A 15,665-nucleotide genomic window follows, 5' to 3' on the forward strand; every position below is an offset into this window, starting at 1 on the left:
TTTTTTTCCACCCTCAGAAGAAAGAAGCGCGCACGAGAACGCGCCGCGCGCTCCCGCCCAGAGAGCACCACGTGATGCCGTGACGTCCAATCAGAGGCGGAGGAGGTAAAGAGAGGCGCGTGCTCGTGGCGGCCGGGCGGACAGGAGAAAAATCACACAAACACGGTGAGGAGCGACCTGCGGAGAAACGGGACAAAATGTCTGAGGATAAGCCCAAGGTGAGCCGCCGGTTCGCTGCCTCACTGTCGATCAGCGGGGCGGGTTAGTCCGAGCGTGTATTTGTCTGGATGTGTGTTCGCGAGGGTGAGAGAGAGAGCGCGAGCGCCGAGTTCCGTTTTCATTTTGTGCACACGGCGGGTTGCGCATTTGTGCGGGAAAATGGAAGCCAGCGTGCGGCCGCGGGGTTTTTCCACTCTCCTCTCAGATGTAGATTAAACTCTTAAATAAGATTTTTTTGTAATCTTGGCCTTTTAGGCTCGAACGAGGCGTCTTCCATTGAAAGTGCGCCGTTGTTTGGCTCCTCTGCGCGGGTTTTTCTCGTTGCCGTGTAAAAGCTCAGCGTCGTGCTTTGCGGCTTTTCCTTTGTGAAAGCGAAGTGGCGCTACGAGAACAGCGCAACGGGCCGCCGACTCGAATCGACAAAATCTGACCAACATGGACTTCTTTTACACCAACCACTACATTTCTGCTTGATTTTAGAGGTTTAAGTCATTAAAATGAGGGTATTGAATGTGAGGAGGTTGTGTTTGGTAGCTGCTCTAACGCAGGAGCTTCGCTGCACCAGATGCGAAAATGGCGCACGACGGCGGCCACAATAACGACGCATCGTTTTACCGCGAGCCGGTAGATGGTGTGTTGGCCGCTGGCGAATCTTATTTTATTTAATTTTTATTTTTCCGACGCTATTTTGAGCCCTGATGGCCACGAGGGGGGAACCTGGTCGCAGCTCCAGCCGATTAACTTTCACTTTTTGACGAAGCTGAAATCAGCTTCTCTTCTTGATCGAATTTTCCCGTTCCACCTTAAATGGTGCAGCAGTTCCATTCTGGCGCCAGAATAGAACTGCACCATTTAAGGTGGAACAGGGAAAACTCGAATAAGAAGCCGGCGAATAGCAAGCCGATTGCAGCCTCGTTAGATTTTGGGGGGTTTGCTGCACAGTTTATGGAGGAAAACAAGCGATTAAACTAGCCTCGAAGTGCTTTTTACACTTTTTAAATCTTTTTATTTCTCCCATCGGATGTACCGTCACCCTAAAAGCACACTTATTTTATGATCTCTGCGTTAAAAGTACACAAACCCACCAGTCTCAAATTGCATTCGTATCTGAGGACCCAAAGCACAAAACCTGCACTTAATCAGAGCATGTGGTGGACCCCCCTCCTCTCTGGTGCTAATCCAGGATGGGTACATTGAGATGGGTAATTTGTGTACAAACTTAGATGTTGACCTTTGACTGGCAGCCATGTGGCATTTGTATATGCTTTAAATGTTCAAACATCTCACAAGGACTTCTCTGCATATCTTTCAGGAGGGAGTGAAGACGGAGAACGACCACATCAACCTGAAGGTGGCTGGACAGGATGGCTCAGTGGTCCAGTTCAAAATCAAAAGGCACACACCTCTCAGCAAATTAATGAAAGCGTACTGCGAAAGACAGGTGTGTACCTGACCATTTTTGTCTGAGAGATTGGTGGCAGCGTTTTATTGCAATTGTGTACCTTGGATACTTGAAACTTACGTATATGTTGATCTAATGCTGTATTAATGGCATTGTTTGCTCTGTGTCTTGCAGGGATTGTCAATAAGACAGATTAGGTTTAGGTTCGATGGACAGCCAATTAATGAGACAGACACACCGGCACAGGTGAGCATATGACGATTTCCCTTACATGGACCTTTAACAGAATCTGAAATTGAATCAGTTCTTCTCTAAAGATTATGCAGTAGGGAAGTGAGATGCAGTAATGTGGGAGGAAGAACATAACATTCTCTACAGAAATAAACATTAGGTGAGGTGTTATGAATGAAATGCCTTCATGGCATCATAGAAATGTATTTCTAGTTACATTTAATAATGATCCGGGGTTGCACTTCAAACTGGCTTGGTAACTTCACCCTCATGCACATGCTCAGTGTGTTTGTAAATTCTGGAGTCTTTCCTGCTTACCTGCATACCTTACCTTACCTAGGATGCTAGCTGATTAGCAACAATCTAGTTAAGGTAATGGCAACAGGCTTAACTATGCCTGCATAATTGATAAGTAGCCTCTTGAGGACAAAGTAGCTTAATAATGTTTATTATAAATGAAACGTTTAAATGGTTTGGATGCGCTGGAAGACTTTAAAGTCTCACATTCCTTTTTTGGATGACATTAGCATCTCATTACAGCCTGTATGATTTTATTAAAGGCATTAGCTCAGCAAGAACCTGCTAGTCTTCACTGTTCAATTAAAAAGCAGTTAATTTAAGCAGTTAATAGTTTAACCTGTTAATTTGTTATATATTAAAGACTTGTGTAGGTGTTTTTGTTTAATTGCTTATTTCTCTTCATAAGGGGGGGGCAATATACCAACTTGACTGAGTATTCATTACTTGTACAAATGATTTCTTGTTTTCTTTTTGGCAGTTGGAGATGGAGGACGAGGACACTATCGATGTATTTCAACAACAGACAGGCGGCTCTCGCTAAACCTCTCCATGCAGCGAGCTCCCACTCAGCTGTTTTATTTGACTCGTTTTCCTCTAAATGCTCTCTTTAACTGTACTGTTCATTTTCCCCTTTTGCCAGTTTTCTTTGAATGTCCTCCCCTAGTTTTCATAGGGTGGGACCAGGTTTTTTTTTCCCCCTCCCCTCCAATATATAACTATCTGTGAGATGGCAAATGTGGTCCACAGGCAAGACTAAGATGGCTGCCCTGAGGTGTATAGTTCAAAATGGCCATCTGAACTGTGTTGCGTGTCTTGGTGTAATAATGGCCTGAAAGTCGGGTCACAGTTGCCAGTCCAGCCATGCTTCCCAGATCGAAACAGAAATGGTCCATTCCCATATTGTCGATATATTCTGCAGAGTGAGGAGACCTGTTCTTTTTTTGATTTTGTTTTTCCCCTGTATGCCTGTCTCATGCAGCTTTAAGTATCTTTTAAGCCGGAATCTGTTTTATGTCTGTTAGCTGAAGAGATGCCCACCCTGCGTTCTATTCTTTTGCCACCCCCCCACCTCCAGTTTTTAATTTGAGCTGCCTCACTCATGAAGTATCAAAGGGGGATGGGATTGTGGGGAACTTTCAGCCTTTTCTGACTGACCACCGAAGGGGAAACCTGGTCAGATCGTTCTGTTAATGGTGAGGATCAGGTACTGGACCAAACCCTGAAGAAAACTTAATCCAGGTTTTTATTATAAATGTCTGTAGTTTCCCATATAATCAATTTTCAGAAGAAGGCAGAAATTGTTTTTTAAATCCCAAAGTTTACTGCCTTTTCCAAGCAAAAGGGAATTGTTACTGTCCCTCCATGGAAGTGTCGGTCTAACCAGAGAGGAAAGGTCTAATTTACCCTCCCCTCCCCCTAAACTAGGTTCTCGCCTTCTGCTGTATGGTCCAGCAGACTGGTATCCGTAAGGGTCGGGCTGAATCAGCATCCATGTGGTCTCATCTTTCTGTACTGATTTGTACATTATTTGTTGTCCTTTACTACTGTATACAATAAATATAGTTTGGTACTCAGATATCTTGCCCTGGTTTTTGCTCGTTGGGTGTTTATTACTTTGGTGGTGGATGACTGGATCTGACGGTGTTGTGTTGTAGTGTAGTGCACCTGTCTGGTATGAGGAAATGGGTACTACACAACAGATTTTCAAAAAGTTTTTAATATTTTACATAGTTGATATATGAAAAACCTTGAATGGTTTATTTTTCAATACAAAAGCAATATAAAATAGCAAATGTATAAATAAAATGCAGAAGTATTTGGATTTACTTGCAGCTTTTTTGCATAGTGCTTTAAGGCTTTTAAAACAAGAGGAATAGCTTCTGTACTGAGCTCCATTCTGAATGGATTGGATAAAGTACAAGAGCATACATGCTCTACAGTAACATTTATAGAGAACTAAATATTCCAGAACAGTTTTACTTCAAGTTCAATATCAAAGGGAAATCCCTGTTGCCTTGGTGATAAAGTGAAATTTACTGTGTTTTCAGTGTATCAACAGTTACTGTGTCTTATTTCTACAAGGTCTAGATTTGTGATCTAGCTTGTGTTGGCACTCCACAGGACCTTTCATCATGTCGTCATTGACCATTTTATGTGTTTGCTTTGCTAGAAATAAACAAACTCCACAATGTAGTTGGACTGCTCCACTGTTTTCCTCTTAGACTCCCTCATAAACAAAGTGCCTGAGAGGGTGACTTTCAACAGAGCTGCTTCTGAGGGCATTTTGAGTTACACTGTCAGTAAATATGGCATTTGTACTGTTTCTCTAACACCTTAATGTATCTTACCTTTATCTCCTGACCTAACAGTTTGAGTTACATTTATATTCTAGGGTTTGCATGTCAAAAATAGTCCTCTTTTAAAATGTTGCCCACAAATAGCATCAAACTCACTGTAGTGCTGTGTTCTTCACATTCTATAAGAATTCTTTAGGTGAAGGTAAAAGAGGACACAGTGGTGTCATCATCTCTCTTTTATATACAATTATTTACACATTTCCACCAGATGCTTTCCTATCAACTCAAGTGAAATCCAACATAGAAACTTGCCAGTGGCACAGTCTTCAGCTCAACTTGTTCTGTCTCTCAGCAACAGCTACGTTATAATGCATAACTGAAAGGCCTTCACCTTCCAGTTCCAAAGGGATGTGTATAGTTGTGGTGCCCTTGAAAAAGGCGGTCAACCTGAGTAAATAAGGTTTCAATTGAGCTTGTATACATCTCTACACCTGTGAAACATGCTTGGAATATAACTCTGGGAATTATTAGGAATGAGAATTCAAGCACCCATCTTCTCCATAGAAGCACCATGGGAGTGGTTTTTTTTTTGGTTTTTCTCTCTGTATATTAATTACACTGGCCAACAAAACTGATTATTGGAGTCCACCACAAGGGGGCGCCAGCAGACTGATGTTGATGATGGCAGCTTGAGAAGGGAGGTTTACACTAACCCAGCCTCTCTGCACATGCGGTAAAACTGGCCTCTTTGTGCAATAAGGTTAACAGGGGAGTCCATCTCCACTATGTGTCCTTTGTCCATCACAATAACTCTGCAAAAGAGCAGAGGAACACAGTGATTAACATCAGCATGTTAAACAGCCCTCTCATTCACATCTTTATCCAGGGACACAATCTAAGAGGGTCCCCAGAATTTAACAGTAGTAAACAACTGAATTTTGCATAATTCAGTTAATTATAATTTGCAAATGTTCTGCATAATTTAACTGTGGAAACCAAGTCATTCACAGTGGTTCAAGAGAAACACGAGCCAGAACTGCTTACAGTGGTGGTGATAGGAAGCAGAAAGTTATTGCACAAAATGCTTAGGAATATACTGCCTGAAACTTGAGACATTGTTTTCCTAAAGATTGAGATAAAAAAAGGATTAATGGTGGAGAGCAAGCAGAGTATTTTAAGATTATAAGGCAAAAAAATGCCTAAAGAAAATTTATTTGCTTAGATTTTCCACCATTTTTCTACAGGGAGATTCACTCGAAAGAGGCCCCGAATATTCTGTAATAACTCTGTCTAGGACGAAGAAATCTGAACGAAACAACGTCCAATGTCCCCCTCTGTATATGGAGCTTCGAACAAGCCGGGATGCCCCTGTGTCGGAGGGATGAGGTAGGCGCCAACATCAGCATTAAATGTCATCAACATTTAAACTCAGTTTGCAACTTCACGGTGTATACCCCGTAACCCTTCATGTGTCTGGCAGAAAACTGAGATCACTTCCAGCATCGCATGTAATGCAATCGATTACACATACGTCAGGGTATGTAGGGTATTTTTTTGGTTAAGATTGCTTCATCCTAACGGGAGTTACAACAGAATATTTGGGGCCTCTTTCGAGTAAATCTCCCTGTATTATCAACGTTACATATACACGCATACACATAACATAGATGTGTGTAGGTTCACTGATTATTTGGGATAGCAAATAAAATGGCCATGTTTGCTCTCCTAGTTCCTGTGACCACCACTGTGAAGAAGAGTTGCTAAGTTCCTCTACAGAGCACCATTTCATATGAAACCACTCTGAATGACAGTGAAATATTTTGAAAAATCCCCTGTAATGTAATGAAATGGATCTCAATAACACCTTCAGAGAGCAGTGCAGAGAAACAGAAATGTTTGTTTACTGAAGCTTGACTTGTGTCTCTTCAGTTAATATTCGGGTAACACTTTAAAGTAATGCAGCGTTCACAAGACTACTTGACATCTACAAGCTCATTATGACTAAAACCTACATAAACATTAACAAAGAATCAGTGTTGTCTGTTATAAAGGCTGCATTTGCCAACTTTAATATCACCTGATCAGTGACACTGATACTGATATTTTCTCACGTAAACCTTTATTTGGGTTGTCATGACACTTTCTTGGGTGAAATGACAGCACATTAACTTTGTAGCTTAGTGTATATCACAGTGACATAATACTGATGATGTGACACATTGGGCTGGTTGAACAAAAGTGAGTTTAATTCAGCTTAACATGGTTGTATATCAACATGCATTGAGCCACAAAGTCTGTCATTTCTCCCAGAAATATCCTAACACCAACTAATTTTGGAAAAAAAGCTGATTTAAGTTAGATGTTGGCAAATTTTAGCTAATTGTTTACTAATTCTTTATTCTGTTAGGTGAGCATAAAGCCACCGAGCACTGCTATTCCATGACCACTGAGTGCACCAGAATGTAAAATAGACTGGTATGTTAATAGGTCTATTTTTAGAACCATATCTTTCTGAAGGGTTTGCTAAGGCTAATGTTAGCTGGCTACATAGCTAACAATATTAGTGTGTAAGCTAGCACTGTCTCATTTTTGTTCACCGTGCTGTAATATATGAGTTGTGCTTATCCCTATTCATTCATAAACAACATTTTGTTGTACATTTAACATTGTTTCTGAAATCCTTTTTTCTTGTTTTAGCATCTTACTTTCTTTCACATGTTTATAGACTGTATATACAGCCTACATGCAGTGTTGGCCATATATCGTATGACTGTTAGTGTAGGCTTACTTTGTGTAGTCCATGATGGTGTTGAGCCGGTGGGCGATGGTGAGAACTGTGCAGTCCTCAAATTGGCTGCGGATGGTGGACTGAATCAGCGTGTCTGTCTCCAGATCCACTGCTGCTGTCGCTTCATCCAGAACCAAGATCTTTGTCTTACGAAGGAGGGCCCTTGCCAAACATACCAACTGCCTCTGCCCAAGACTGCAGAATGAAACAGAGAGGTGAGTGACCAGTCACAGATGTAAAAACCTTTGCTGATGAAGCTAGTGAATATGGACACATAGATGGTAAACAGACACAGCAGCAGTATTATTCTGACAGTGATAAATAATCATTAATACAGCTGCTCCACATAGCAGTGAACAAAACTGTGGTGATCACACATACAGAACAATCTAGACATTCATACCTGAGATTTTCCCCTCCTTCTGAGCACTCATAATTGAGTTTGTCTGGCAGTCCAGAAACAAAGTTCTTGAGATGAGCTAGTTCTAATGCATTCCACACTTCTTCTTCGGAGTATGTGTCAAAAGGGTCCAGATTTATACGCAAGGAGCCGGAGAACAGCACTGGATCCTGCGGGAAGATGTGTGAGTCAACCAAAAGAGCATTTCAGATAGAAGTCAATGTTATAGACATATCAAAAAACTGTACAAAGTGTAAATTAAAGTACAGTTTTTTAAAGGGTTTGAAATTGAGGAATCATAATGTGCAGGAGATTTCCAGCATGTTGGCGTTCTTACCTGTGGAATTATAGTGATGCGAGACCTGAGATCATGGAGACCGAGCTCTGCGATGTTGATCCCATCGATGTAAATCTTTCCTTTTGCCGCCTCCAAGATCCGGAAGATTCCGAGGGCCAGAGACGACTTCCCCGCACCTGTCCTTCCCACAATGCCGATCTGAAAGCAGAAAAGTGCTCAGTCTTGTGCATCACACATAGCTCTAGATTTCCCTTCAGTCAAATCATGGCCTAAAATTGCCAAGTATCACACTTTATTCAAGATATGCATAGAGAATATTGATTTGGTAAGCAAACTGGCCCATATTTGTCATAGTTATAAGGAATATACATCCATCCTTCACCTTTTCTCTTTGCTGGATATGTAGGGAGATGCCTTTCAGAGCAAACTCTAGACCTTTTCGGTACTGTAAGCTATAGTCCTGGAACTCTATGGTGCCTGTTTGAGGCCAAGCAGATGGTAGAGAGTTGCACTCAGAGGTCCATGCAGCCTGCAAACAGGAAAAAAACAAAAAGGTTTCCAGGGATGCACAAACGGAATCGGAAAAATTGACAGATTTTTGCTCCAAACACAAGCTTAGCAATCAGCAGGTGAATTAATTTTATTTTAGTGTTGTTATTTTATGATGTTAATAATGGCAGGTAAATGCACTCGAGCTGTATTTGAATGCTGCTGAACCACATCTGAACCAAAATGTCGTGGCATAACTACATTGCCTCATTGTGCTAAACAGGCAAATACATCTTATATTCTGTGTACCGCTTCATCAAATTGATTCATGTCATTTACTAGGCAACTGAGTTTTCATATACAAATTCAAAATGCCAGTTGGCAAATAATTTTACATGTTAAATGTTAACAATGCCCTGATGTGCAGTCTCTTCTCACCTCTTTGGGTGTCTCTGCATACTCCTTCACCCTTTCCACCGACACTATGTTGTTCTCCACATCTGTCCACGACCTCACAATCCAACTCAGGATGCCTGTCACCTGAAACCAAAAAATCAGCAGTTTAAATCCACACTTGAAGTTTATGATTCTGGATAAACCTGGGTTAATGCAAGTCTGCTAAGCAGCTTAAAGCTCTATCGTCCTCCCCATCAGCTGAATTTCACAATTTCACATCACCTCAATAACCACAAATGAAGACATGTCCAATAATGTGGTTCTTATGCAAGACAAGAGGGTTGCATGTTAGAGTTAGACAGAATGTTGAAAAAGAGGAAAACGGAAACAGTAACAACTACAGTAGATTATGCAATGTTTGCAGGGAGGATTCTGTGGGCAGTCGTAATAACTCTCACCTGGAGGGAGTGGGATACAGCTAAGCCCACGATTCCAGGGCTTAGAGTGTCTTTTCCCATCACAGAGAGAATGGCAGCAGCGAGAACTACACCATTACCCAGGAACTCCAAATTCACCGCTAGCCACCTGCACAGGAGGAGATGCACCAAGTTAGCACTCTTTGCCTCTCCAAATCGTACAGGGCTTTCACGCAAGAAAGGCTTTGAATGTCACTGCAAAACTGTGACAGTTGCAAAGAAAGGTTGTGAAGAATGGCACTCTGTGATTTGGAATGCTGCTTAGTTATTTCATAATGCCCCTGTACTCTTAGTATTTTCAGACTGCTGCTTGATGAATGTGACAGTAGAATTTAGCCAGACTGAGGATTAAATGTGTTTAGTGTGCAGAAAAGGTGAGTTTACACAATTGGATTTTGAGTTCCTTTGGAACTTTGGAGAGTTGCTGATTCCTATATATTGCATTCATCACAAGAGCACATGCAACTAACTCAAGCAAGGACAACTCAAATGAGCCAAATCAACTGTTTTCTATAAACCTTTGGATTGAATTCAATGGTTGATCCTGGATTTTCATGCTAAAATGTCTGTATTTTATTAATTTTATTACATTTGTAACCTTTTAGAAAAAATGTTATATTTCCCTTTAACACTAATCCAGGTAGACATAATCTCAGTTTCTACATCGCATTAATGTTTGTGTATCAGTATTAGCAGATATGTACATGAAAATTAGCCCTGATTCTAATATCTTTGCATCTTTAAATTTAGGCCTGATGATGTCAGAAACCACCTTCACCTGGCATCACAGCTCACCTGGTTGCCACAAAGCGGGGGAAATAAGCGGTCTGGTTGTGATCAACCCTCTGATTGGCCTGCAAGATGAAGCGCGACTGCTCGCCGAAGGCCCGGATAACACTGGCGCCCTGCACCGTCTCGTTAAAGTGGGTGTAGATGGGTGAGCGACTCACTGACTCCAAACGTCGCAGCTGGCAGGATGTGGCCACATAGAAGCTCTTCAGGAGAAATGAAAGAAAAAGAGAGAGAGAAAGAGAGAGAGAGAGACAGAAACAGTCAAAACCCACATGACACGTAAGAGGATTTCCAATATTCCCAGTGGACTCAGGTAGCAACTGCGTCAGCAGACCGGTGAAAAAGCCCATTAACTTTGGTGCTAACATCAGCACATGTGGTTTGTGATCTAGCCCAGTTTCTCTCCCCTCCCCGGAAAGCGCTGCCTCAGCCATACCTGCACAAAAGCATAGAGCAGAGCAAGGGGGAGGATGATGATGGCAGCGAAGGGCGTGGCCAGAAGCACTATGATGCACACTTCCATTAGCTTAAAGAAGTAGCTCAGCATCATCTTTAGGCCATCTGGAATCATGCAGTCGATAGCGTCAATCTCCTTGGCGAATCGGTTCAGGAGGTTGCCGCTGGGGGTGGACTCGAAAAAGGACATGGGGGAGTGGAGGACATTTTTTAGGAGGTCCAGGTGCAACTGGCGAGAAGCAATGATGCCTCCAATAGAGATGGCCACTGTGGTGCCAAAAATGGCTATGCCTGAAATTCAGTAAAGCAACAGAGGCATTAGGTTTCGAATTGTTCTTTTTCTTTAGATGTGTAAGTGGCAAATATATATATACATACACCCTACACACAATCCTAGTTTAAGTAGCTAAGAATAAATCAACACTACAAATGTCTGCATTTGCATGTTTGTATGGACTGATATCTCTACCTCTCACTGACCTTGTGCAAATCCAAGAGCTCCATAAACTCCTAACTTCATGTCAGTGTTGAGCTGGGTACCGTTGATGATCGGCTCGTCGGCCCACATGCTGAGCCAGTAGTTGTATGCCAGAGAAGCAGCCTGTTGGAAGGCGTACAGGAAGAGAATGGGTACAATCAGAGCCAAGCCGATGGTGCGGAAGTACTCGATGTACAGCTCCAGTTTCACCTAGAAGGGCAGACAAACAAGAAGAAATGAGGGAAAAACAATGACAGGATGTACTAAATAGCTATGACTTACATGGGAGAACATTAAACAAAAATGACATTTTTAGATGCTGCCAAACTCACTCTGCCTATCCGAGCTTTGTCCACCACTGTCAGTTTTCCCAGCTCCTCAGGGATCTGTTCCTGCTCGATATCTGGCTCTACGCTCTGCATAGTGACATTGTTGGTGTCGCCACTGAGACAGAGAAAGAGAATAATAAGAGAAGTCCTTTGAAGGAATGTTTTGGCAGAAAATATAACCAATTGTCCAGTTACCCCACATATAGCCAATCTGTTGAGGCATGATGGGTGTCCAAATTTTAGTTCTTTAACTGCAACAGTTACAAACGCTAGAACTGAAGTCATCCAAATAGCCCAAATCATTTTTGTAAAAATACATCACCAAAACCTCATTCTACCACATCCAGGTCTTGATTGAGGTTGTGCAAACTATATTGTAGCTATACTATAGCTATACCATAAAAACAAACAAGATTGCACTCAGTTCCAGTTACCAGTTCAGACAATAGTGTCTGTAGTCACAAACCACCTAGAAGCAGGAGTGCAAGAATCAATATTTGTGACAATGACCATCATAAATATGGAGCAATCTGATCCAAAGTCACTCCTGTTTGTGAAAACCAGCTCTGGTCTGAAATGACTGCCAATAGTGGATGAAGTTTTGTTTTTTATAGCTCACATTAAGTCATAATGTGCTATACACTATACAAGTCTGCACAACCTAAATGAAGACCTGGATGCAGTTTGAGCGGATCGAGAAAGTTTTGGGGTGTATTTCTATAGAAACAATTTGAGGTATTTGGGTGACTATTGAGTTCTAAACTAATAAAGCAAAAATTGGACGTCTTGGTTGATCAACTACATTTAGGCTAAGTGGAAAATTGGGTAAATTTGCTTTTTTGCAGAAAACTTAAAGATTTGAATGTGCTCCTGTGACGTTTACCCACCACCTTTATGTTCACCCCGTTATTGCTTATTGGATCTTTACCCCTTAAAAGGCAGAGACCTGCTGGTGGGCCCAAGGATTTATTACACACTTCTATAACCTAAGAAAAACTCAACCAGTTTGCCTTGAAGTCCCTGTAGTTACTGAATAATAAGCCTTAGTATGTAAACATCTTGGCATTTTAAGAGGTTAACATCACTACCTTGCTCAGATGCTAACACATCACTCACCCAATCAGCTGCTCCTGAGAGAGGTCCCTGGAGAACGGCATAAAATCTGTTACACTGAGTCTTGCACAGGACCTTCTGGAGCCTGCAACAACAACACACGTTCGTATTCTTCAAGGAACCGTTGGTGGAAAAGAATAACACAATATCAGCCCAATTCTGTATAGCGCATGTTCTTGGCTGATTAGGGATAAACGAAAGTGACTATTGTGGAGTGCTGTTTTGAGTTAAACTTTGACTTTTAATCACAGCTGTAAAGAAAAAGGTGTTAAACTGACCTCTTTGCACTGAGCTTTCCTTCCTCTCTGAGCCGGCAAAGGTGCGAATGAAGTCAGCGAAGGCCCCATTGCGGTTCAATAGCTCCTGGTAGGAGCCGCTCTCAGTGATCTCGCCATCCACCAGCACAAGGATCAGATCAGCCTGGGGCAGGAAGCTCATCCCATGGGTCACCAGGACTCGAGTCTGTCAAAGACACAATACGCTTTCTTTCACATAACCTGCACAGCCAGCCAAGTGAAAGCGTCTGCTTGGGGCACATTATTTAAAGAAAGCTTCAGCTCTTGATCACCTGTGGTTTCTTATCCTTTACATCATGTCATAGAAATTATTATTTATTTAATCTAATATTAATGAGATTCACTTTTACTAAAATAATGTTGATGCTGAAAATAGTGGAATAATATTAATAATAATAATAGACACCAAATCACCTTGTCTCTGAGCACACCCTTGGGCCCAATGACCTTATCAAAGATGTGCTGACCCACATGGGCATCCACAGCAGACAGAGGATCATCCAGCAGATAGACATCAGCCTTCCTGTACACCGCACGAGCCAGGCTCACCCTCTGCTTCTGGCCTCCAGACAGGTTTAAACCCTGGGAAAGATTTCCGCATAACTAAAGCATGCCTACAAACATGACTGTTTTGCTGATAAGCTACATTTCTCTATTATCTTGTGATACTGTAGAAGTCATCTCTTTATAATATGAACAATAGTGGGGTAAAACAGACCTAAAAACCTGCAAAATGATGACTTCATTTAGAGGTTTTAAAGTAAAAGCAGCACATAAGAGCACCTTCTCGCCGATCTCAGTGGCGTCCCCTGCTGGCAGGATCTCTAGATCAGGCAGAAGGGCGCAGGCCTCCAGCACACGCTGGTACCAGCTCTTCCTCTTCTCTCGTCCAAACAAGATGTTGTCCTGCAGTGTGGCATTCTGGATCCAGGCCTGCTGGGGGACGTAGGCCACTGAACCCTACGAGAACAGATGCACACAGTGTAACAACAAATACTGTTAGGAGATCAAACCACCTTTTAATTTCCAGTAAAAGTACAACTTATTTAGAAAAAAAAAACAACAGAAAACTAAACAACAGACACAGAAAATTAAACAACAGCTAAATATATAATTTTTTTGCCATATTTAGTGTGTCCACTTTAATACAGCTTCTTTTCAGGAGAGTTGCTTTCAGTTTTTTAAAGAAAGCTGCAGGGATATTTTTCCACACCTCCAAAGTTCAGTCTTAGAAGTTGGATGCATTTGCTGCTTCTCACAATCCAAGTAATCGCAAACACATTCAGTGATACTGCAGTCTGGGGTGGCAAATTTTACAATTTTTTTTTTGCAGTAACTGCTGTTAGGAGTCTCATTTTCTCTTTATCTTGTCACTTTCTTGAATTCTAAAATTACAGTTTTATATGTATATACATATATAGGGATTGTTGTATATTATTATTATATATATATATATATATATATATATTCTTACCTTGATAGAGACACTTCCACTTCTCCTCTCTGTCTCTCCAAGCATTGCAGAAAGTAATGACGATTTTCCACTGCCAACGTGGCCGACAACAGCAACCAGTGCGCCACGAGGAACTCTGACATTGATCCTACAAATACAAGTTATTTTTTGACACACTGTTCCTAATTATACTATTGTATAATCTATTAAGTGATTATCCGACTTCTCACAGAAGCACAATCGTGATTATACTACTATTATACCTTTTTAGACACGGAGCACCATCTTTAGACCAACTGAATGTCCCATTCTCAACCCCCACACCATCATCATCTGAGTGAGAAACAGAGAACGAAAGACATAGGAAGAGAGAAATGAATGGTAAGTCTTCTATACTATGTCGTGGATACTATCGTGTTGTTTAAATACTAGCTGTTCCAAACACCTGTGTAAAAACGAACATACTGTTCTGCCGTATGGGAGCCTTTTAGGTGAGAGCCGAGGAGGGGCCGTCTGTGAAAGTAAACTTCCTCTCCTGCAGCTTGTGAAATAGACTCCCCTTAATTATGCATGGTCTAATTAGCTTCATCTTCAAAATAGCTGTTTTCACAAGCTGTCTGCAATGCTGCTGACAGATGCCAGGCAAAAATGTGTTTGCGTTTCACGAAAATAGAAGACTACGTTGAGACTACAGTCTACCGTGGGCTGCTGCATTGGGTCTCTAATTGCTCTCCCTCTCTCTCTCTCTCTCTCTCTCTTTCTACCTCTACAGAGAAGAACAGGAAGTGAAGCAATGCTGCCACGTGTCTGTGGAATTCAGCAGCTGTTAACAAATTGCCATCAATCTGTGGCACTTCCATTCAAAATATATGACAGAGCTACAGAGGAAGTCATCTTTTAGCACCTGTTAGTATGAACTTGTTAGTATGTTAACTCACCCAATTTATAAGGCTCTCTGGACACGTTGTCTGGTTTTAGCTCTTCTTGACACAAAAACTTTCCCAAGCGCTTTAGGGAGACAACAGCCTGCAACATAAGAGCTGCTTCAGAACATACTCCTCTTTTGCGTTGAACAGCAGCTAAAATTAGGGAATAACTAAACAAAGAAAGAAGCATGATTGGAATGGAATTTCCAGGCACTTTTACAGCTCTAGACATCTACCTGCATGGTGGTGCTCATTGCAAATGGAAGCTGGCTAAGAGGGGTCTTCAGGATGTTGATGAGCGCCATGGACACAAAGACCTTCTGAGCGTCCAACACGTTTTTTTCATCAATGAGAACGTACACTCCAAACATGGCAAAAGCAATCTTGGGGGCAAGAAAGACAATCACAGACAAAATCTTTGTGAGAAGCACTAATTAAGCTAACCCAAGCAGAATGTCAAACATATGGTGTGGCATGCAATAAACATAAAACTGCAATAAACATATAAAACTGCAGTAGACTTTAC

General features: G+C 41.7%; 2 protein-coding genes across 2 annotated transcripts in view; one reads left to right on the forward strand and one right to left on the reverse strand.

The window, feature by feature from the left end:
• Positions 1-90: 90 nt before the first annotated feature.
• Positions 91-3,726, forward strand: sumo3a (small ubiquitin like modifier 3a). Its single transcript, XM_036569924.1, has 4 exons — positions 91-218; positions 1,532-1,660; positions 1,796-1,867; positions 2,631-3,726. Exons 1-4 carry the CDS (start codon positions 198-200, stop codon positions 2,691-2,693), a joined length of 285 nt encoding a protein of 94 aa, XP_036425817.1. The 5' UTR covers positions 91-197; the 3' UTR covers positions 2,694-3,726.
• abcc6a (ATP-binding cassette, sub-family C (CFTR/MRP), member 6a) overlaps positions 3,089-15,665 on the reverse strand; it is a 32,468-nt gene continuing 19,891 nt past the window's right edge. Inside the window, exons 13-31 of the mRNA XM_036569923.1 lie at positions 15,376-15,522; positions 15,152-15,239; positions 14,477-14,546; positions 14,235-14,361; positions 13,544-13,720; positions 13,175-13,342; positions 12,743-12,926; positions 12,468-12,549; positions 11,355-11,466; positions 11,025-11,232; positions 10,525-10,835; positions 10,092-10,291; positions 9,279-9,405; positions 8,863-8,964; positions 8,318-8,464; positions 7,975-8,133; positions 7,641-7,807; positions 7,238-7,432; positions 3,089-5,261 (exon numbers count right to left, since the gene is read on the reverse strand). Coding sequence (XP_036425816.1) covers positions 5,153-5,261; positions 7,238-7,432; positions 7,641-7,807; positions 7,975-8,133; positions 8,318-8,464; positions 8,863-8,964; positions 9,279-9,405; positions 10,092-10,291; positions 10,525-10,835; positions 11,025-11,232; positions 11,355-11,466; positions 12,468-12,549; positions 12,743-12,926; positions 13,175-13,342; positions 13,544-13,720; positions 14,235-14,361; positions 14,477-14,546; positions 15,152-15,239; positions 15,376-15,522 — 2,880 coding nt within the window. The 3' untranslated portion in view covers positions 3,089-5,152. The remainder of the gene's footprint in view (positions 5,262-7,237; positions 7,433-7,640; positions 7,808-7,974; positions 8,134-8,317; positions 8,465-8,862; positions 8,965-9,278; positions 9,406-10,091; positions 10,292-10,524; positions 10,836-11,024; positions 11,233-11,354; positions 11,467-12,467; positions 12,550-12,742; positions 12,927-13,174; positions 13,343-13,543; positions 13,721-14,234; positions 14,362-14,476; positions 14,547-15,151; positions 15,240-15,375; positions 15,523-15,665) is intronic.

This window comes from Colossoma macropomum, unplaced genomic scaffold, assembly GCF_904425465.1.
Source record: "Colossoma macropomum unplaced genomic scaffold, Colossoma_macropomum, whole genome shotgun sequence".
Lineage (NCBI taxonomy): Eukaryota > Metazoa > Chordata > Actinopteri > Characiformes > Serrasalmidae > Colossoma > Colossoma macropomum.